The sequence below is a fragment of the Stylophora pistillata genome, chromosome 14, assembly GCF_964205215.1.
Source record: "Stylophora pistillata chromosome 14, jaStyPist1.2, whole genome shotgun sequence".
NCBI classification, from domain to species: Eukaryota; Metazoa; Cnidaria; class Anthozoa; order Scleractinia; family Pocilloporidae; genus Stylophora; species Stylophora pistillata.
Genome location: NC_142532.1, coordinates 4,393,989 through 4,416,936, shown reverse-complemented (window position 1 = coordinate 4,416,936; position 22,948 = coordinate 4,393,989). Strand labels below are relative to the sequence as shown.

At 37.9% G+C, this 22,948-nt stretch overlaps 1 protein-coding gene and 3 long non-coding RNA genes across 4 annotated transcripts; 1 reads left to right on the top strand and 3 right to left on the bottom strand.

Annotated features, from left to right (window-relative positions):
- The first annotated feature begins 1,238 nt into the window (after positions 1-1,238).
- On the top strand, positions 1,239-5,850 carry LOC148716167 (uncharacterized). The gene is made up of 3 exons (XR_015995315.1): positions 1,239-1,536; positions 2,248-2,274; positions 2,856-5,850. It is a non-coding gene; the product is annotated as an uncharacterized LOC148716167 (long non-coding RNA).
- On the bottom strand, positions 4,451-6,208 carry LOC148716166 (uncharacterized). Its single transcript, XR_015995314.1, has 2 exons — positions 5,800-6,208; positions 4,451-5,050 (listed from the first exon to the last, which is right to left on the bottom strand). It is a non-coding gene; the product is annotated as an uncharacterized LOC148716166 (long non-coding RNA).
- A 1,063-nt stretch (positions 6,209-7,271) lies between these two features.
- On the bottom strand, positions 7,272-13,625 carry LOC148716165 (uncharacterized). The gene is made up of 2 exons (XR_015995316.1): positions 12,923-13,625; positions 7,272-7,852 (listed from the first exon to the last, which is right to left on the bottom strand). It is a non-coding gene; the product is annotated as an uncharacterized LOC148716165 (long non-coding RNA).
- Positions 13,626-14,970: 1,345 nt separating this feature from the next.
- Positions 14,971-22,481, bottom strand: LOC111328209 (protein Dr1). Its single transcript, XM_022932598.2, has 7 exons — positions 22,420-22,481; positions 21,755-21,841; positions 20,504-20,598; positions 18,822-18,890; positions 17,849-17,884; positions 17,164-17,235; positions 14,971-16,175 (listed from the first exon to the last, which is right to left on the bottom strand). The coding sequence occupies exons 1-7, from the start codon at positions 22,460-22,462 to the stop codon at positions 16,050-16,052; spliced, it is 528 nt and encodes a 175-aa protein (XP_022788333.2). The 5' UTR covers positions 22,463-22,481; the 3' UTR covers positions 14,971-16,049.
- Between the last annotated feature and the right edge of the window lie 467 nt (positions 22,482-22,948).

The window sequence follows — 22,948 nt, the reverse complement described above, 5'->3', positions numbered from 1 at the left end:
TTTTGGTACTGATTCTCTGCAAAAGCTAGAAAAGGTTACTGGACTATTTTAAAAATAGAAAAACCTCTGATCAGTTTCTGTAAGACTTGCATGCAGTTGTGAACATGTTGGTAAAAATCTTGAAACAAAAAGATCTTTGATAAATCAATTTATGATTTACTCAACATTGTCGTTGATCGAATCAAACATTGTGTGACAGACCGAAAAGGGAAATACTTCAGGAGATCTTGGGAGTGAATGGGTCAATTTCCTATTGTTTATATATGGTCAAAAGTTAATTAAGATGAACATTTGCTTACGCACCAACCAAAGTAGGAGATTATCATGCACGATTGCGAGACATTTGCGAAGATACGACAGTTTTTTTTTGTATTGCATCTGTTTAGTTTGCAATTTTTCCACGTTACAAAAAAAACTACTTTCAACCTTTTCGTGCTTTGATAAAACACAACTGCATCGCAAAAATCTAATTTGAACCGGAAAGAAATTGCCATCGATGTCAATTTTACTCCGAAGTATGATGTGGGTTTAAAATACACGAAGCGTAGTTTGCACAACATACTAGCTACTCAACATTCATCTTTGGTTAAATACATAGTAAACATACCTCGTGATCTCCCTGCACCGTAACATTTCGGCAGGGACAAAAAGTGCTTGCCACATATGGCTTTTCTGTCAGTATAAGCTGAACCAGGCTGACTCACTCATCATGACGAGCTTTGCTCAAGAAAAAAATTCTCAGCAGGCATCGTAAACTGATGCCGAGGTTTGGGGAAGAAGGCGTTGGGTGGATGTCATGACATTAATTACACCACAATGTAATTATACAGATTAGTGCCCACGAATCCACGAGAGATACGCGATTGCGTGCGAGTTAACGCGGGGTCATCTGTTGGCGATGAAAATCAAAATCATGAAATGAAATGAAGTTTGTTGTGCGTGTAATGGTCATAAAATACTGCGTTTTCTCTGTTTCTGCCTGTTTCCTTAGAACGACATTTTTAATCACGTAGTCTTTCAAAGATCCTTCCTTTTCACAGAAGAGGCAATACCGGCGAGGCGCCGTATTCGAAAAGCCTTTCTTTCGATTATTTAGGTATGATTCTTTCGCTTGGTTTGCCATAAAACAGTAACAAAAGATATCGCAATTTTCATGTGCCGTACGACCTTACTAACAACCGTATCGAATTTCCAGTATTGCGTCACTTGGTGGATCGATCAGTGTTCACGCATTGCGATCGTAGTACACGATGTTATTGTTTTGGTACAAAACCTGTGGCGGTCGCACGACTTGGCCTCGTATCCTGGTTAAATTCTTACCAATATTATAATATTAAACCTCGACGAGATTTTTCATGTCGAAATGTCGAAAAGCATCATGTTTTCGATTTCGAAACCATTCGAAATGAAGTCATAGAGGCAGTCGGATTTTCGACGTGCGGCTTTCCACCGGCTAACTTAACCACGCAGAGTCTTTGCAGGATTACAAGTGCCACACTTGACCCTTGCAAGCATTGGTATCTACTTTTGAAAGAGGTATGTGACGTTCCTTTGCGTAAATATTTCATATGCGATGTATTTAAGATATTTCCCGACGAAATCCAAAGTGTGGCGACACGGGAACTTCAGCCGGCCAACTCATCGTTCGGAGTAGTGGGGTTAGCCAGGATTCCCGACGTCGTTCACGTTGTGTTCACGTTCTGTCTAATAGCTCGTCTATCTTCTTCGTAATAAACAATCCCCGACGAACTTATTAAATCTGCGGGATTTATGACTATCGTAAATCTGGTGAACTCCGCCACGCTAGACTTTGAGCCCGAAGGCGCGAAAAATTTATCTTTTGGCGCCAAACTCAGTCACGACTCCGAAGAGCTCGCTTCCTAACTTACCGAAAGATCAGCTAGAGTAAATTCCCTTGAAGTGGAACTGAAGAAGCTTCGAACACAGATTTCTCATCTCGAATCAGCATGGAGTCAATTTTACAGACCCTTTTTTCCACCTCAATGTTCGTACCTTGTCGTGGTGAGGTGGCTTGAGTGCCTCAATGACCAATTGCAATACAATGCCTTTAAAGAATTAAGCTTCAGTTGGTGGGCTGTATTTTTTGCAAGGTAGAGGCCAGACTAACACGGACTTTGTCATTGTAGTTATTGTTATGATTATTATAATTATCGTTATTATTAATGATTTTGTTATTGTTATCATTATCTTTATGATTGTTATTGAATCATTTTCAAAATGAAATAGGCTGCTCAATGAGGATGGCATGCTGAGGCAAGTAGATTTTCATTTATTTACCCCCCCTCCCCCCAAGTAGAAATTCAAGTGTTTCTGATAGTTTTTCTCTTCGATAGATTGTTAGAATGCAGAAGATTTTCTAAGACACATTGTACAGAGGGCTTGTCTTAAGTAGTTGTTTTCTGATTCAAAACCACCTGCCTAGTTCTGTTTCTCTTGGGTAGTTAGTCCCTGGACTGTTGTTATCTGATGGCAGAACTAACAGGTGGATCTGTTTCTCTTGGGTAGTCAGTCCATTATGGGCTGTTGTTATCTGATGGCAGAACCACCAATCTGTTCTGTTTCTCTTGGGTAGTCAGTCTATGGACTGTTGTTATCTGATGGCAGAACCAGTCCCTATTTTTTTCAGCTCTATACAGTCAGTGTTTTATGGACAGTTATTTTTATCTGATGGCAGTTTTAGCTTGCTCTTTTTGTTTTGAAAAATGTTTTGCTTTTGCTGTTTGTCACGTATCATCTGTTATTAGTCGGAGGCACTTTGGTCAATCAATGCTATCATTGTCTTCATTATTATTATAATTGTTAATTCAGCTGCTACTCTTCTCTCTTTGCCACAGGGCCCACTACAGACAGCACTAGCTTAATGAAGTCCCAAAACCTTTCACAATGAGCCAACTCAAGAATTGCAGTCCTGAACAGTTTTTGGGGTTTTCCTGGCTTTTCTTGAGATTATTTTGTCTCAGTTTCAATTACTTGGATACTCATTCAGCTAGACTAACAATAACACCATTTTGTTCATAGATAAACATTGAAATAATCATAATAGTAATATAAATGATAATAATAATGATTTGTTATTGTTATCATTATCATTATCTTTATGATTGTGATCATCATTTTCAAATTGAAATAGGCTGCTCAATAAGGATGGCATGCTGAGGCAAGTAGATTTTCATTTAATTCCTCCCCCCTCCCCCCAAATAGAAATTCAAGTGTTTCTGATAGTTTGTCTTTTCAATAGATTGTTAGAATGCAGAAGATTTTCTAAGACACATTGTACAGAGGTCTTAAATAGTTGTTTTGTGATTCAAAACCACCTGCCTAGTTCTGTTTCTATTGGGTAGTTAGTCCATGGACTGTTGTTATCTGATGGCAGAACTAACAGGTGGATCTGTTTCTCTTGGGTAGTCAGTCCATTATGGGCTGTTGTTATCTGATGGCAGAACCACCGATTTGTTCTGTTTCTCTTGGGTGGTCAGTCTATGGACTGTTGTTATCTGATGGCAGAACCAGTCCCTATTATTTTTTCAGCTCTATGCTGTCAGTCTTTTATGGACAGTTATTTTTATCTGATGGCAATTTTAGCTTGCTCTTTTTGTTTTGAAAAGTGTGTTGCTTATGCTGTTTGTCATGTATCATCTGTTATTAGTCATAGGGTGACTTTGGTCAATCAATGCTATCATTGTCCTTAGTATTATCATTATTAATTCAGCTGCTACTCTTCTCTCTTTGACACAGGGCCCACTACAAACAGCACTAGCTTAATGAAGTCCCAAAACCTTTCACAATGAGCCAACTCAAGAATTGCAGTCCTGAACAGTTTTTGGGGTTTTTCTGTCTTTTCTTAATTTGTTTTTGCCCCAGTTTCAATCACTTGGATACTCATTCAGCTAGACTAACAATAACACTATTTTGTTCATAGATAAACATTGAAATAATCATGATAGTAATATGAATGATAAAAATAATGATTAGATTAATGGAAGTAATCATAGGAATTATAACCATCAGGATAATGAACATTATGTCTCTAACTATTGTAAATATTTTTATCATTATTATTATTATTATTATCATTATTGTTATCATTGTTATTATTATTTCCATCATGAATTATTAGAGATGCTTGGAAAAAAATGATCTATAGTTCCCTCCAACTCATTATTCTTTCAGTTAAGTGAATTAAGACTTTGTGAACAGTTACTGCTTTATTCTGTCATTCCTGATGACCATAGAAATGGTGAAAGTCCACAGATATTATCCCTCTAAGAGTTTCTCCAGGTGTTTTTTTTTCCTCTGAATTTGGTTACAACAGAATGAAGGGCATCAGAGTATAGTGCTCCCAGCTAGACATGAATGGCATTAATATTACAGGGTCATTTTGCTGTATTCAGGGTTTAATCTTAGCCTTCTACAGACAAGTTTGTTCCTCTAAATGCAAAACACATTTTATCGTTTTTTAAAACAAACTTACAAAAACTGCCAAGAAACAGCTACTAAATTTATGGAAACATGACGAACAAGTCAACTAGACTGTGTACTACACATCATTGAAATCAAAGTATCACTTTAGGAACATAAAATCGCAAGGTCAGTTTCCCATTTTTAGTGCCTGAGAAAAGATCAGGCCACCAGATTACTTCAAATTCGCTGGTTGCTCGTCCATCTCAGTTTCCAGCAACCATTTTAGTTTACTGGGTGAGAATCGTGCTTGATTTCTTGCCCCATGCTCTTTAATTGGCCGCCTGTAAAGCTTGTTGAGAGTTTAACAGCTACTACTTGCAGCAACCTCCATATTCCCCCGATAGCTTTTCTTAACTCTAATGGTACAGAACTTTGATGACTCAGACCAGAAATAACATCATTCACTCTACCATCCCTGTAATAAAAAACTTTGGATTTTTCTCTCCATACAGGGGGCCGCAAATGTATTTTTACCCTCGCACGTTTATAAAAGCATTCGGCATGCCTGCTAACAAAGCTTGGATGTATGTTTCAGGAACTTAGTATCTTTCAACTCGACACCATTTGCCTGAAACCAAAATAATAATTACGAAAGTTAAGAGATTATTTACTTCTGGAGTGAAATGTACTAAATGATTTGCCCTTTCAAACATAAACCTGAGTTATCAGGTTTTGTCAATCACAAAATTACACGCCGGGTTATTAGTATTCCTTGGGGACCTTCCTATATTATCATAAATATCTAAGACAAGCAGGTCATTTAGCTAGGTAATCTATGTTAAAAACCGCGCTGTACAGCACTTAGAATTATTTTCCTCACTCATTTTTGTCACACTTCAACTTCGCGTACTACGCAATTATTACTACGCAGTCATATCTGGTGTCCAATTGGGAGAGCTTATTATTTTTGTTTTAGAGGTGAATTGCGATTTCTTGTATGTCCCCTTTTTCGTCGAAGAAAAGCTCGAACAAATACTGAAAGTAATGAGTAAGTCACTATGAACAACTAGTGCAAAGTGACAGCACTATCGAGCCAAACTGAGAAGTGTTCTTTAATGATTTTTAACATGAACCACCAATTCTTACTATTTTTAATTTCTGCGTTTTAATAGACTTTGACATGTTCTTGAGAAGATATTAAATCGGTTAGCGCTGTTGTTCCCTTCTAAATTATTTTGGTGGAAGCGCCTCAGAAGACACTTGTTTAACTAAAACCATGTTGGGCGACGTTATATTTTGACTGCACAACCCGCAATTAAATTTAATTTTAACAGCTATTCGAGTGTGTGAAGAACGGAAAAGAGCAAAATTACATACCATCGGCCTTTCGATGCACGGACGAATTAAAACTTTTTACAATTCCACTTATCCATTGCTTGTAACTGATAGACCTTGTCCTTATTCTTGCGGGAGGCCGTACGATCTGTTGTTCATTGTAGAACTTGGCAAACTTAGCGCACTTCTTCGAGCGCAACAATGTGATCTTTCGATTCTCTATCTCACTAGCGCAGTTGTTGTGTTGAACGAGGACGAATAATACATCGCAGCGTGTCTTGTAGATAGCTAGAGATGCCATGCATGTTTAGGATAAGCGCTGAATATGGACGAGCGTTAAAGCCGCCACTGAAAAAGCACAATCGACCGTTTTTCATTGTAAGGATCAGGTCTTTCACACAGCTGTCAGAATTAAAGAGAGGAAGAACGTCGATCTCGCTCACCTAAGTAGCGAAGTATACCACGAGCGGCGACGATGATCAAACACCTGGAAGATCACCGTGGTGTCCCTCTACTCTATGGTATCATAACCAAGAGCGAGCCCTTTCGACTTGTCACTAAGTTTTACGGTTTATAACACAAAGGCCCCGCTCTACACAAAGCCTTAAAGAATGAAACCCTAGAAAAGCTTACTTAGCTTGGAATTATAAAAATTTCCTTTCTTAAAAATCGAGGATTTTCATGGTTTCCGTAACTTCGTAGTTTTCCAAATTTCCTCTTTTACATGTTATGCCGTTTTGCATTTTCTTCAACGTTTAATTTAGTTCAGCGTCGATCATTTATCATCCTTAGAAGAAAATATTCTGATCTTTACGTTTAACTATAAAATTGCTTTGGCTTACATTGTGCGCTTAAAAGGAGCGTTAAATTAAACATGAGTTGATTCCACGCGAGGGTTTTACCTGGAAAAATGCCTGCACACGAGAGACACCGACATTACCGCGTGTCCCTTTCTGGAAAACATTCGTGTTATGACAAGAAAGGTCAGCTTAAGGGCTTTGGGTTACCCAAACTATGCAATTTTGACGCCGAAAAGTGCCAAAAAGTAATTACAGAAACTTCATCCGCAACACCTTGAACGTGCTGTGGGCGCGAACTGAGATCTTCTCTTACAGTTAATAATTGCCAGGCGGAACTCAAATCCGGCTTAGCCTAATTTGCATAAATTTTTTTGGTGGGCAAAGCTCGTCATAATATTCCTTCATTTCAAGGAATTTAGACTCTAGCGTCAAATAAAAATGCACCGTTACTTTCAAATATTTAACAGTCAGTCTTAAATTAGCCTCAACATTCAACCTTCCACCCTCGAAGGCCATATTGGTAGAAAGAATAAACGCCGACCTGAGAGGACCCCCCTCCTTACCTGCTCTGCTCGGAATCGGAGAGCTTGCCCCAGAGGAGGGAGGGGGTAGGGAAGATGTTAAGACCCGTCATGTATTTTACAAGATTACACCTTTTCGAATTCAGTCGTGATTGATTTACTGATGGCAAGAGAGGCAAGAAAAAAAAACCAATGCTCTAATTTTTTGTAATCTCAAGTGGAAGGAAACTATACAAGAGGAATTAGAATAAGACGAATAAAAATAATGTGAAGTAACTTTCACAAACAAAAGCATCTCTGCAAGTCAGTTTCGGAAGCGAAATCGAGGAATCGTAACACACGGAAAAGCAATGGTTCCCAATGGTTCCACATCATTAAACTAGTCGCATGATTGAAAACGGCCAACAATAATCACTGAAAGGATAACTCTCTGTGAGCAGTCGAAACGTCGCGTTCTACATCTAGTGACTTTCTCGTGAGACAACAGAACATATTTATATTATCAATTCTCGTTTAGTTATTAAAATTTATCTAACGAATACATCAACTTAACCTCACCCGTCAATTTACGACTTGAAAATGTAAGCGAGAAGTGAATAATGCGAAAAAAAAAACATGCAAACAATCAAAACGAAAAAGGAAACCCAATCGGTCATTTCTCTTCAACAAAAGCGTGACTGTGTCTTGATAATAGTTCAGTTTCTGACTATATTTCGCTTTAGTTCATAAGACCACGCAGCGACATCCATCTACCATGCGAAGCGATGCAACATCCTATGGAAAGCCATAATAGACAAAATAATTTGGATATATCAACAAAGTTGAAATGGTAAATTAGCCACCGTAATGATTACAAAAGCTGACGTTTCGAGCGCTAGCCCTTCGTCGGAGCGAATATAGAGGAATTGTGGGTTGTGTGTGCTTTTAAAGGCAGAAAATGGAGCTACGTTATTGGTGGGAGCATGGCAACGAGAAAAACATGAATAAATTAGTGGAATGAAAAGCGTTCGTTGATCCCTGTGGGATTTGGACTACTGGTTTGAAAGATGACTGTCATTGTCTCGGCTTGCAGTTGCCCTACCGAACTTATCTCCAGCTATCTAGACAAAATTATGGCTCCCATCGTCAAAACTTTACCATCATATATTAAAGACAGTCAACACGCTCTTCAAATTTTTCGAAACTTTAATTTCCTTGGCCAAAACAAACTTCTTTTCACCATGGATATTACGTCTCTTTACACTGTCATTCCTAATGGCGAAGGCCTTCTGGCCCTTAAACATTTTTTTGATCAACGTACTGTTGAGGAACCTAAATCTGAAACACTACTACGCTTAGCCGAACTAGTGCTTACACTCAATTGCTTTTCATTCGGAAACAACTTCTTCAAACAAACCAATGGTGTAGCCATGGGCACCAAAATGGGACCTAGCTATGCCAATCTTTTTGTAGGTTTTGTCGAACATCAATTTTTCAGCTAATACAACGGGTCCAAACCTGAACTCTACGGTCGCTACATCGACGACTGTATCGGCGCTACCTCCTCAACCAGAGAGGAGCTCACTAAATTCATAACCGCAGTCAATTCTTTTCACCCGGCTCTGAAATATACTTGGGAAATTTCTGACAATTCTTTATCCTTTTTAGACGTCAAAGTTTCAATTGAAGGTAACGGTTTATGCACTAGTGTGTATTACAAACCTACAGACTCGCATAATTACTTGTTATATTCGTCTTCGCATCCATCTCACGTTAAGAATTCCATTCCTTTTTCTCAGTTTCTAAGACTTCGTCGTTTATGTAGTAATGACTCTGATTTCCACCACAAATCAGAGTCAATGTGCCAGTTCTTCGATAAACGTGGTTACCCTGTTTCCGTCGTTCAAGCCGGTTACCACTGCGCTCAACTTATTGATCGACATTCAGCACTACAAACGTCGCATAAGGAAGATTCCGACCGCATTCCATTCACTCTCACGTTTCACCCTCACAACCACTCAGTTAAATCCATCATTCTTAAAAACTTTAAATTACTTCAAAACGATCCAGAGACAAGCACTATCTTTTTGCAGCCTCCGCTCATTTCATTCAAACGCGACAAAAACATAGGCAATTTGTTGGTCAGAAGTTCTTTTCAGACTAATGACCAACCAGGCACTTTTAAATGCGCTCGTGCACGATGCAAACGTGTCCTTTCATTCACAACACTGATAAAATATCGGGACCTAAACGATCCATTAAGATCACCGATCACTTCACGTGCACCTCCGCCAATGTAATCTATTGCATAACTTGCACTTATTGCAAAAAGATATACATCGGCGAAACAGACAGAAGACTAGGTGACCGATTCCGAGAACACCTTCGAGACGTGGAAAGGAATGACAAGGACCCATCGAAACCAGTCGCTAGACATTTTAATTTACCTAATCATTCTAAGCAACACATGGCAATCTGCGGTCTTTCCTTGCACTTAGGTGGCACGAAAAGCCGTAAAAATCTTGAACAAAAGCTCATCTTTCAAACCGGTAGTCTAAATCCCACAGGGATCAACGAACGCTTTTCATTCCACTAATTTATTCATGTTTTTCTCGTTGCCATGCTCCCACCAATAACGTAGCTCCATTTTCTGCCTTTAAAAGCACACACAACCCACAATTCCTCTATTCGCTCCGACAAAGAGCTAACGCTCGAAACGTCAGCTTTTGTAATCATTACGGTGGCTAATTTACCATTTCAACTTTGTTGATATATCCAAATTATTTCGTTCCTCCCACCGACGCAGCCCCAAACAGTTTCTTTCGAAACTATCAGCCTTTATTCATAATGGACAAGTGGTCGAGAAATTTTTCTCTGAGTCGAGAATTTTCTCTTGGAGTCGAGAATTGTTTCCTCGAGTCGAGAATTTTTTCGCCGAGTCGAGAATTTTCTTATCGAGTCGAGAATTTTTTCTTCGAGTCGAGAATTTTCTCTTCGAGTCGAGAACTTTTCTCTTAAACTCGAGAATTTTTCCTGACTCGAGAGTTTTTTCTTGGAGTCGAGAATTTTCCCGAGGCGAGAATTCTTCGAGTCGAGAATTTTCACCGAGTCGAGAATACCCAATGTTCCTTGCTTCCCTTTCCCTCTGTTTTGTCAAGCAACATGGCGGCCTGGAAGTCACGGTCATTGTGTGCTTGTGGCCTTTTTACACGCCGTAGTTGTTCTTCAAGTCACTGAAGGTAATATGGAGGACCTGGAGAGGTTTCTTTTGTCGATACGAGATTGTATTTGCCGTATAAAACAAGATACAGCTCCCGTCAACCATGGAAATATGGAATATTTACACGATCAGTTAGAAGGCTTTGTTCAGATTATCGCGTCGTTTTCTTTGGTTCTCGCAAATGTCCAAGGCTTTTAGTCATTACAAATGGATGATGGACAGCAGAATTTTCCCCTTCGGTGTTTACTGTTATTACTGTGATATATTATCATAATCCCCACAGATGGGTTATACCTCAGTGGTCACAAGATAGATTGAATTGCAGTCTTATAACAACCGGGGGGGGGGTGGGAGGGGGGCAAGCTTGATAGATAGGTCTTGAGCAGAGGCGCCAAAAGTGAACCGTTTTCGGGAGAAAAAGACAACGAGGATGGATGACAGTTTGAAAGTTGGGCTTTCCAAGGGAACCCAAAAAAATTCAATAAACACCCTCTGAACTTCCTTCATTGTGTATTTGACAGCGATCTGCTTCACTGCATAGACCTTATTCATAAATGGCAGCTGATTGATTTTTCTTTTGTTATTGTGCAAACTAGCCTTCAACGCCTCACATTACAGCAAGAATTCTTTTCAATTTAGGATATGCAAACCAGGCTTGGTGGGCTAATTTGCAAAACAACAAAAGACAAATAAAACAGCCGCCATTTATGAATGTAGTCTATATACTACTTTTAATGTATTCATGTATTTCTTCAGCATTACAGAAAGCTAGATAAAAAGTCCAACTGATAAACAGATTTATTGTTTACAGAGTATTAAAAAATGAAAGGTACATTATTAAGGTACTTACAACAAGGTGAAATTACCCAATATCTTAGTAGCACCCATAATGGACTCTCAGAGGTCTCGAACTGTGGGAAATAAAGTCCACAGATATGAAATGTTTGAATCACCTACATCTATATTTTCCCCGCCCCTATCCCCTCTTACCTGTGATGGAAGTACACATTCCTGTATGCCATTAACAAAGCACTGCAAGACTGTACTTGCTAGGTTGTTAGTGAAGCACTTCAAGTGAACTATTGCTCTACTATACCCATCAATGCAGCCGCGCAAAACAATCCTCCAGTGGATTAGCTTGTGATTTGAGTCAATATGCCACAAATGATTTGGTTTTTTAACGTTCTAGAGACGTCTTTGAATTGAATATCTGCACCTAATGGCACGGTTTACAGGATCAATTCTTTGTAAGGCTTCCCGGATTTTCCACCTCTGAGCAAAAATGCCTCGTGCTCTTAAAGCTCCTCGTACGTACGTTTCACCAGAGAATGGTGTTAATCGTAAAATATCTCTTACATTCCTATCTAGGCCCTCTGCATCAATATCGCTGTAATCAACTATACCTAATTCTGTTCTTCTGGACAGAGTTCTGGTACTTATACCAAGACGCTTTGCGATAGCTGTCCACTGCATACCGGTGCGGCGAAGTACTTCAATTTGCTCTGCTGTTACGCTGTATCTTGGTCTACCTAATGAACATCTTTCTGGGAACTTAGGTACATTACGAAACTCGGTACTATCTTCGACATAACGAGCAATTTTTTCTTTGCTATGGTAAAGTAACTCCCGCAGGTATTGCAAAAGATCCTCAATCAGCACCTTTATCTCCAGAAAGCCCTGCACATTTGCGAGAACCAAAGAAAACGACGTGATAATATGAACAAAGCCTTCTACCGACCGTGTAAATATTCCATATTTCCATAGTTGTCAGGAGCTGTTTCTTGTTCTATACGGCAAATACAATCTTGTATCGACGAAAGAAACCTCTCCAGGTCCTCCATATTACCTTCAGTGACTTGAAGAACAACTACGGCGTGTAAAAAGGCCACAAGCACACAATGACCGTGACTTCCAGGCCGCCATGTTGCTTGACAAAACCAGAGGGATAGGGTAGCAAGGCACATTGGGTATTCTCGACACGGGGAAAAAAATATTGTCGACTCGAAGAAAATATTTAATATTACGCATATTTCATATTTTTTGATATTTTAGCATGTCTTCAAAGCTTTTTTGAGGGCCTTTCATATGTTTCATATGTTTGTTGTTGTTTGATTTATCATCTACGGGTTTATGTCGAATTAATTTGATGGCCTGCTCCCAGTTGGCTTGTTAGCTCAATTGGTAGAGCGCTGCACTAGTATCGCAGAGGTCAGTGGTTCGAATCCCGTACAGGCCTGAGATTTTTTTCAGGTCTGATTTTCACTATTGCTCAAATAGTGCTTTACTGCGAAGGATCGTGCTCATATACGTCTCATAACCGCAGTTCACACATATGTTTCATATGTTTGTTGTTGTTTGATTTATCATCTACGGGTTTATGTCGAATTAATTTGATGGCCTGCTCCCAGTTGGCTTGTTAGCTCAATTGGTAGAGCGCTGCACTAGTATCGCAGAGGTCAGTGGTTCGAATCCCGTACAGGCCTGAAATTTTTTTCAGGTCTGATTTTCACTATTGCTCAAATAGTGCTTTACTGCGAAGGATCGTGCTCATATACGTCTCATAACCGCAGTTCACACATATGTTTCATATGTTTGTTGTTGTTTGATAAATATTAAAGTTGTTGTTGTACTTGTAAACATCTAACCTCGTCAGTAAAAATATCCTGGTTTACTTTCCTTCCTTGAAATTCTTGGTGTCGAGATGTTTCCGGACCGTGCTTGACATCAGTAGTAAATATAGGGAAAAGAAAAACATATCATGTCAATATTTACTAACCATCTTTATCTAAAGACTTTTTCCTTTGAATGATACTGAAGATCGGATTTCTAGACCTAAAAACTCAACTAGAGCCGAAATATTTAACTGAACGAGGACAACCTAAAATTTTCTTGCGATGATCAAGCAAGTAAACATCTGATCAGGTTCCGAGCTCATTTTGAATGTTAGCAATTGAATTGTATGTCGAAACCTTCTGACGATCTCTCTCCTTCTCTTAAGCGTAGATCAGGGGTACGGGACTGAAATAACAAGCGCACTAAAAAGTAATTTCAAGATGAGAACGTCTTTTAAAGTATAATAAACTGTTGATCAATAGTATCGATATAAGCGTAAAGATAGGAGAAGAAAGCAGTATGACAACAATATGGCAGGACTGAATTTCTTCGATTGCCGTAAAAGTCGCACGCTTGCATGGTAAGAAGTACCTGTCATGGCGGCTGTCGTTAGAGAATACTTCTTCATTGTGCTTTAAGCAATGTGTTGTTACTTTTTGAAATTTAACTTTCAGGAGCAGCAACAGAAAAACATTAACGGCCTATCTCTAGAATGAATGTATTTTTGCAATGGTTATTCACCTTGAAAGATGAGTTGTGACAAACTGACACCTTCAATTCTCGGCCTCAAAGTTTAACCACTAGATTCAGCATTCTCGTACAAACAAACGCAGCCTTGATAAAACGGACGATATCCAGGGTAATAACATTGAAATTATGACTTCCTTTGCACCAGAATAGCAGAAAAAGACGCCAAAACTTCTAGTAGCTCGCAAGCTTTTTCCACGTCCAACTGACTAATCGCAAACACGAATATTAATTTTCATAAATATTTGTAATTCAAATGAGTTTTGCCACTTTGAGAAACGGACAGAAAAACAACGACAAGCCCTACGGTTAGTTTGGTCGATCGTAAAATGAAGGCTGATTTCTAACTCACTAAAGCCCAGCTGCGCCACAAGGGCCAAATATTTCCCTAGAAGAACATTTTTTTTCCAAATCACTTTCCATCAGCTAACTCAAATCCTTATCACTAATAATGCTAATACTAATACTTTATTCAACGTGGAAATACGCTTAGCTTAAGAGCTAGTTTACAGGTATTCCACCTAATACCTAATGAAAACCTAACAGCTAACTTCGCTAATGTCACAGCTGGTAAAATCACAAAATAAATACTGATTAAAAGCTTTTTATTACAATATTACCGCCGCAATCAAAATACTATTAAAACTAACGTTACAAATCTACTAATCCCCGAAATTCAAGGATCTAATTCTGTTTACTATTTCTTTGGTGCCCACTTTTATTCTAATGTCATTTGAGAGTTCATACCATTTCTTGGTCTGATTCCATTGGTTGATTCCATTGGTTTGATTCCATTTCTTGCTCCATCACCTAGGTCTGATTTTCTTTCCCATAAATTTCGACTCTTTTCGTCGATGACGAAGGAGGAACAACAGTAATTTATTTATTTTACTATACTTTATCACTTTTCCACCATTTATAGAACGCATTGACTCCAGTTATCGTTTACTCGCTGCCTATCCCTCGGGCCTCTTTTGTTCGTTGCTACACAAACTCATGAAAAGAGATGCCCCACCCTCCATTTTAACAATTTGTTTCCAAGGCCCTACCCTTTTCTTTTGAGGACGCGAGAGAAAAGGAAACCACCTTCAAGTTGGAGCACTTGTTCTACCATGCTAATAGGGTGGACTTAAAATCACAGAGGGGACTTTGGTGGTACCCCTGGTTCATGTCAAGGTATAGAATGATCGAGGAATCAAGGATCAGTATTAGCCGGAATTCTGGGTTTTGGGATAAAATGAAAATGCTTCGAAACTCATGGGATCACTGACGAAAAAGATATTCTACGTTGCGAGCCTGCATAAGAGTTAAATCTTGAACGAGGACAAGTGCCTAATAACAATGAAGTAACTTTTAATGGAGACAATAATACAAAGAAATTACAACCAATCCATAGAGCCATTGAAAATAGTAAGTAGGCAGGTTTGTAGAACAATGAAGCTTAACCCAAGGTGCATGGCTTGTAGGATGTCATTCTATCAAATATAAAGTTAAACGTGGGTTTTTGACATAATTATACAGCATCTTCCTGAAATTGGAAAGCCATGATAGTTCTACCAGGCTCAACAGGTAGAAAACTAAGATTTAAATCTTTTTGTCTTTGCCAATAAAATAATAATATGTAGGCAGGGGGAGGGGGTGTGGGGAGTAAGAGTTTACTCCTTCCTATACCTTGTTCTCCCTCTCACTGCATTTCTAACTTCTTGACTGTAATCCTCCATCTTCCAAAAAACTTTTGCAACTAGTTTTAAGATGTAAAATTGCCAATTTTACAAAATTTGGCTCAACTGGTCCAAATAGGTAAACATTTGCATAAGATAGTTTTTAATGTTGCACAAAATGTCTCATTCTTCATCTTTCCTTAGTAACTTAAATGGTAACTTTAGTTTGCCAAATGGCAGCTTTGAAAAAAGTTAAGCTCAGAGCCCTGCATTAATGCAAAACACTCTGGACCTATGTTTCTGTATCCTGACCTGTTAGGGCTGGTTGTTAAGACAACGTCTAACCCAAACTACGGTTTTTCCCAAGCAGTAGGTCTCAGGTATTCTCTATAAGAAGGTTGTTTAATTAAAATAAAAGTTATTTCCTCTGTCAATTTTTAACCTTCTTGACACTGTTCACAGAACTAAAATGTTCAGATAAAAGGTTGGGCTAAATAGCAGATAGTTTGAAACAAGGTTTTGTTAATGCCTAAACTTTGTTTCAATGACTGGTCTGTACAGTTTATACTCCCCCTGTTCCATCCTCTGCAGCCTCCTGTAACCCACTGCCCCTTATCATCTTAGGCTCTCAACTCCCTGCTCCCCCCCCCCCACTTCCCTCATTACCCCCCTCCCCTCTTTGCAAAGATGACATGGTGATCTCCTTTGACAATTGCTTGACAGAGATAATATGAGCAAACATGATAACTTGCTATTGATTAGTTTGTGCTTTAACTGATGACACAGCTGATGTACTAGGCTGTGGCATTTGTTGTTGTTGTTGTTGTTGAGCCAATGTTTGAGCTTGTTGAAGCTGCTGGAATTCCTCTTGTTCAGCCTATGATGTAAAAAAAACAAACAAACAAACAAAAAAAAAACAACCATGTGAACCAGGTCCCTGTCATTAGTAAGAAGGGTTGACTATAACAAGTAACCTTACATGTAAAAGGGGATGAGTGGATGTTTCTATAGAAACTGTGGTGCTGCATTGATGGGAGCAGCAAGCTAATTTGGGTTTTATCAGTTTAGTTTAAGTTTATGTTTAAGTTTAAGTTTAATTCATTCGCCACAGGAATGGCAGGAGAAAGGAACAGAACTTTCGTTCCAATTGACACCTAACTCCTTTTTTACCCATCTATCCCACCCCGGGGAGGACATCCATCACACAGCATTCTCGTGTTGGAAATTAACGTCTCCTACCCCCAACCCTGCAGGAGATGGGACCTCCATTTATCGTCCCTATCCGAGAAGACTAAAAAGTCTAACCATTTGCAGATATTATTACAAAGGCAGCACTTTTCTTCTCAGTTAATCAAAGACCCTGAGTGTTGGTCCGGCCTGATTTGAACTCACAACCTCCCATGCAACAGTTCGGCGCTCTACCAATTGAGCTAACCGGGAGGCGGTAAATTGGCCAGCGTAAAGAGTTTCAAAGCTGATGCTTTGAGCATTAACCCCTCATCAAAAATTAATGTAACACTTGAAACGTCAGCTTTGAAACTCTTTACAGTGGCCAATTTACTTTATCAACTCAGTTGGAAAAAACCAAATTACATGCTAATGCATTTGTCATCTTCACCAACAGAGTTTTCGTCAACCCTTTAACTCCCACAGTTGATCAACACCCAACATCTCCTTGCAATTTCAATATGTCGTCTTGCAAACAGGAAATGAGAACAAACTATCTGATCATATAATGCGTGTTAACTTGATTTAACATCAAATTCTCCAGTCTAATTCACCAGGAAATTCATAGGAGTAATTAGAGAGAATTACTAATTGCATAATGAATGAATTCTTTAATCTCTGAAGCCTACTGCATGTACCTGAGCCTGCTTAATTCTTGCTTGCTGAAAGAGTTCCTGCTGTTGCCGTAACAACTCTTCCTCAGGGATACCCTGCAAGTGACATAAATGTAAATGGCAAAATAATAATTAATAAAGATACAATGACCAAACATATTAGATACCTGACCTCTGAAAAATTGGCAAAGAAAAATCTGTCTCTTTCATGAAGATTCACACCTCAGCTATTCCAATTTGCAAAAAGGATTTTCTTCTAATCCAGTGACCCACAGTACTGTACAGATCTAGTGAACTTTTCGATAAATCAGGTTTTAACCCCATACACCTGTAGGATCAATATGCATCTTCTATCTTCTGTTCTCTATATATTTCCAGTGGCTCTAACAAGGAGAATTTATTTGAGAATCAAAAGATTCTTTATTGAATGATCACTTCATTAATTCTTATAAATTTTGTGTTTGATTCGGTGGAGTGAAATTACATGCTAGTCACTCTTAGTTGCTAAATGGTTAAACTGCAATCAAAAGAGTGAATAAATAAACCTGGACAGTTTAAAATCCAGGAATTTCAATTCAAATCAAACCCTGTCCCCCAGTTAAACTTTCTCAGTTTCTCCTTGTCATCATTTTGATTAAACAAAGTAGTCTGTGACCTTTTGGCCATTATTGGCAGGGAGATGGTTACATATGCAGTACATGATTCTTACCAGATTCTCTAGTCGTGTACTGGCTCTTCTTTTATTCTGTCAAAGAAATAATTGACATTCTCATTATTAATAATCGTCGGAGATGCAGTGGCTTCACAGTAAATGCGCTAGACTTTGGTTTGAGAGGTCGGGGTTTGAGATTTAGTCTGGTCATTGTGGTGTGTTCTTTGGTAAGACACTCCTTTATCTCACTGCCTCTCTCCACCCAGGAATATAGATGGATAGACTGTGACCTTAAAGGGGAAAGTAAAGAAATGCTGGGGGTAACCTTGTGATGGACCAACATCCCATCCAGGTGGAGAACCAACACTTCTAGTCTTGTCATGGTACAGAAACCTGGATATGCTCCAACTGCATGGGCCAGTTAGTGTGCGAGACACCAAGATCTGAACTATTTACACTGTTCTTGCACTTTTTGAGGAACCCAGTTCAAGAATTTTCAAGGACTTTTTAGATCATTTTCAAGGACCTTGGCTCTCAAATTCAAGGACCTTTTGCAGTAAAAAGGAAGAGCTGACAAGTCCAATGGGTGCGACTTTAAGCATGTACATCAGAGTGATCACGTGCTGGGTGACCAAGGTTAAAATCATGCGTCAAACATCACACTCCAACGCGGGATTTGAAAGGGTAACTCGTTTTCACAATTTGTGCTAGAAACTTACACTAAACACTGACTTTGATTCATCGATCTGCACTTATTTTGAGGACTTTCCAGAAATTTTCAAGGACCCGACTCTAAATTCAAGGATTTTCAAGTGCTTGAAACAAAAAATTAAATTCAAGGACTTTCAAAGAGTGCAGGAACCCTGTATTTATCACATCAGACTATAGCTGAATCATCTAGTAAAGTGTTCTTGAACAAAACACCTTACTCTCATACTGTCTCTGTCTACACAGGAATTTAAATGAGTACTCACAACCTATCAAGGAAACCCCACTAGAAAACATAAATATACATGTTCAGTTTACTTACAGCAGCTTGTGTTTTACATTCTTGAAGAACTGATCTCACTTCTTCAATGTAGGAAGTAAAACCCAATCCCTTGAAAATTAGAAAAGTTGTTCACTTATTAAGAATACAAATACTTCATTCCAGGAATGAAATTTGATATCAAACAAGAAAAACTGATAAACAACCTAAAGTTATCAATTTAGGTAAGACTCCAAAACCTTATATCACAGAGGGCACCATTATGTATACCTTGTAAACCTTACATGTAGTTTTAAGAGAAGAGAAAATTTTCAAACATCACCAACCCAAAATAACAGAGTCATTTGAGCCAAAGATACATTAAATGCCATAAAACTTTGGAGGAGAAATCTAAGAAAAACTTCCTTTTTCCACAAAGTGCCTCATCCCAAAAGTTTTCCAAATGACATGAAAGGAAGTGCAGAGAATGGCTACTCATCAAGAGAAAAAAGTTTACCCTTTACATGATTCTTGTTGCAAATATCATTGTTTTCTTTTTTTTGTTGTTCTCGCCCCTGTGTAATGTTAGCTTGTAACTTTGTCTTTTATGTCCATTTATATCTCTATTCTAAGGTTACTTTTACTTTATTAATACACATGACTGTAATCTTTTCTAATTTGTATTTCATAGATAGCTGCCTAATTTTCCTAGCCCTTATAGTTATTATAGGCAGCTAATACCTTACTCTTAAGTTTCAAAATCTATGTATTACTTTTTCTATCTTGGTTTTAATAAAATGTTGTTGTTCTTGTTGTTGTTGTTATACTCTAACATCAGTATGCATATTCTCCATTCTGTTCTCGTTATGTTTCCTAAGGTGCAGACAACGAGGCTTTGTTTAACAATCAGGAGCTTCTTCAGCTGGTGATCATTTTCTTTATTCTCATGACCTTAATGTTTGATTCGGGGGCTGATATTGTAAGGAGAAATTAGATGCTGGTCACCCTTGGGTCTCAAAAGGTTAAAAGGGCAAATAGATTGGAAACAAGTCCAGTTAGATGTGTAGACTGTCAGGGCTCAACAATAACTTTTCAACTTACTAGCCAAGTGGCTACTGACAACTTAGATGTTAAAACAATTTCGGTTTGTTTAACCAGCCAAACTGGCTCATGGAAATCAAAATCTACTAGCAAAAACTGAATTTCTACTAGTCTGTAGCTAGTTGGCCACTGTTAGCGTTGAGATCTGACTGTAAAAAACTCTGTATCAATCCTTTCTGAGAACTAGTCTGGGTGTTTTGACAACTTTGTTAAGCCATCAGAACCTAACAGCGTTGGTCAGGGATTTCATTAATTTCGGAAGTAGGCATACATTAGGACAAGAGTAGGCAGAAGACAGTTCAGCTGTAATCTGGGCAGATTGGTCACCAGTCTTTCTGTTCTTTCCATTCAACATGGCATGCTGCAAACCGATCATACGTTGTTGATTGAATTGTTAGAACTTGTTACAAAAATCATCCAACAACCAAAAAGAAGACAAAATATCAACAAAAAACACCTTTATCAATGACTGCCTTAAGAATACATTGAACGTTTTCCAAAAAACACGCAAAAACCGGGAGGTGAAATGGCCATGGTAGCCAGCTCCGTTGTGGACAGTAGCCACCAGATTTTTCCGGTTGCTGGCTTTTAATAAAATCCCTGGCTGGTACAATTAAATTACAACTAGCAGACTTAGTGTTCACCTGTAGAGCTTGAAAAACATGCTCTGGTAGAATTGTTTTTTTCAACTGACGATTACAAATTTCATTTGCCTCTGATGAAACTAGATGAATGAACTCTGTAATGCAATAAATAATAGCAAAAGCAAAAATATAGAAGCATGTATACTGTAAAAACAATTCAAATCTTATTTCAATGGTATGCACTACTTGTAAACATCATTATCATCTTCAATGCCATCGTCATGGAAGTGTACATAAACACAAGGATTTAGGTCTTCTTACCGGCTCTAATTTATCATGGAACGTACATGTAGATTCCGTATGTGCTAAGGTTAATAAGATTGTTGGTTTGGTGAAAAGAACATGTAAGGATTTAAAAGATATTTAGTGTGCACGTTTTTAATATTTTAGATGCAAAGCTTTATTGTAAATAAGTGACTTAGCTTTATGGATTATGTGCTTACTAAATTATCCATCTATCTATCTATATTGCCACATTGAGAACATTATATTGTAGTCTTGCCAGACCACTACTCGAGTATTCATGTGAGACCTGGAATCCTTATACACAACGTAACATTAATAAAATAGAGGCAATACAGAGGAGGGCAACTAAGTTTATTCTTAAATCTGGTGAGGATTATGATATTAGATTAAAGAAATTAAAATTACAAAGTTTATTTCATAGAAGATACATCAGGGACGTTGTTTTTTTCTTCAATTTAATGAAAGGGCACTATGATATGGACATTTCTAATAAGTTGTTGTTCTGTAGAGATCGTAGTGTGGATTATAATTTAAGGAAGAATGATTCTCTTGACCTGATCAGCATGTACAGTAGAACAAATATTTTTAAATATAGCTTTTTTATCTGTATTGTTAATGAATGGAATAGTCTTCCTAATAATATAAAGGATTCTGTCAGTATTTCTAGCCTTAAACATAAAGTCACTTCATTTTTTGGTATACTTAGAATTTCAGATTTAATTCAATTTAATATTTTTATATTAAATTTTATACTCTGATAATTGTTCCTTAATATTATAAATATATTTTGTTAGCTTACTGGGAAGCATCCCTCGTATGGTGTCTAAGACGCTTTTGGATGCTGCCTCTCCATCATTATTATTATTATTATTCATTATTTATTTATTATTTATTAACTTATTTATTTAGTAATTTAGATTTGGAGAAACTGTTATAAATAAATAAATAAATAAATCATAATAATTATACTGATCCAAGTTTGTCAAAATAAAATTTTATCATCACCTGTACAACAGTTTAGAATAAGTTCTCTTGCATCATTGGATACTCGCACATTTGGTATCATCTCCTTAATCATCTTATTAACAGCAGCTATCAAGAATAAAGAATGTATCAAAATATTCTTTAACCATTGATGGAAAAGGTTCAATATATATTTGTGAATATAAATTTTAGCAGAAATATTTCAAACGGGATATCACAGTTTGATAGAAAGCCACATTGTATCGAGTACCCTCAAACTTTCCTCGATCTCAAACTCGTATTTGGAGATGGAAAAATAAGACGCAATGCTCACCTGCCCATGAAAGCGATAACCTGTACTACATTATTATGAATACCCCTTTCATTTCTTGACCCCTAATAATTAAATTTATAAGATAAAAAAATCAACTACAAATCTCATTCAGCATAACATCCTTTTCAGTTTCTTGTTAAGAAAAAGTCAAACTCAAAAAGAAGCTATCGATTTAACGTTCGATCTCATAAACAAACAGGGAAGTGAGCTTGTATACATGACAGGGAAGGCCAATCTTTAACTGAAATTTAGGCACAAATGACACTTTTTACGGCGGAAAAAGATATTGAGGACTAAAATAAGATATTTGGTGCCCATAATTGTAGAAATGAAGAGTAATGAGTCATGACGATTTCATAAATTCATCACAAACCTCTTGGCAAGGTCACATCATCGTCAGCTGCGGCTTCCGCCATCTTGAATTAAAGAAATACACTACAGCTACCTTATATGACCCTTTTACCACAGCGATATGCATAATCAGTGCGGGCTCATATTAAAGATTAGCCGCAAGTCTGACGCACACTTTAAAAACATCAGAGAGTTTTTCTCAAGAATTGTTAGAAGAGAAAGTCTAAGCTTTCGATCGCTTATATACCTGTAAGCGATTTTTTTTTTTCAGGAAAAACGCAAACAAATACAAACCTGCAATCGCAGGTTGGGAAACTGAATAACACCCCACTTTTTACTTGATAAGGGAAGGTACGTTTTTTATTGGGAGGGGGGGGGGTAGGCCGGGGCTTCGGAGGGGAGGGTCATTAGTAAATATTTTACAAGTTGGGGAGGGTCAAACCTGTTTGATACGCAGCCGGGGGAGGGTCACAGTTTTTTTTTTTTTTTTTTTGGCAAGGAAAAAACTACTCCATGTCGGTTACTTGACTTTTAATTATTTGTTACCAAAT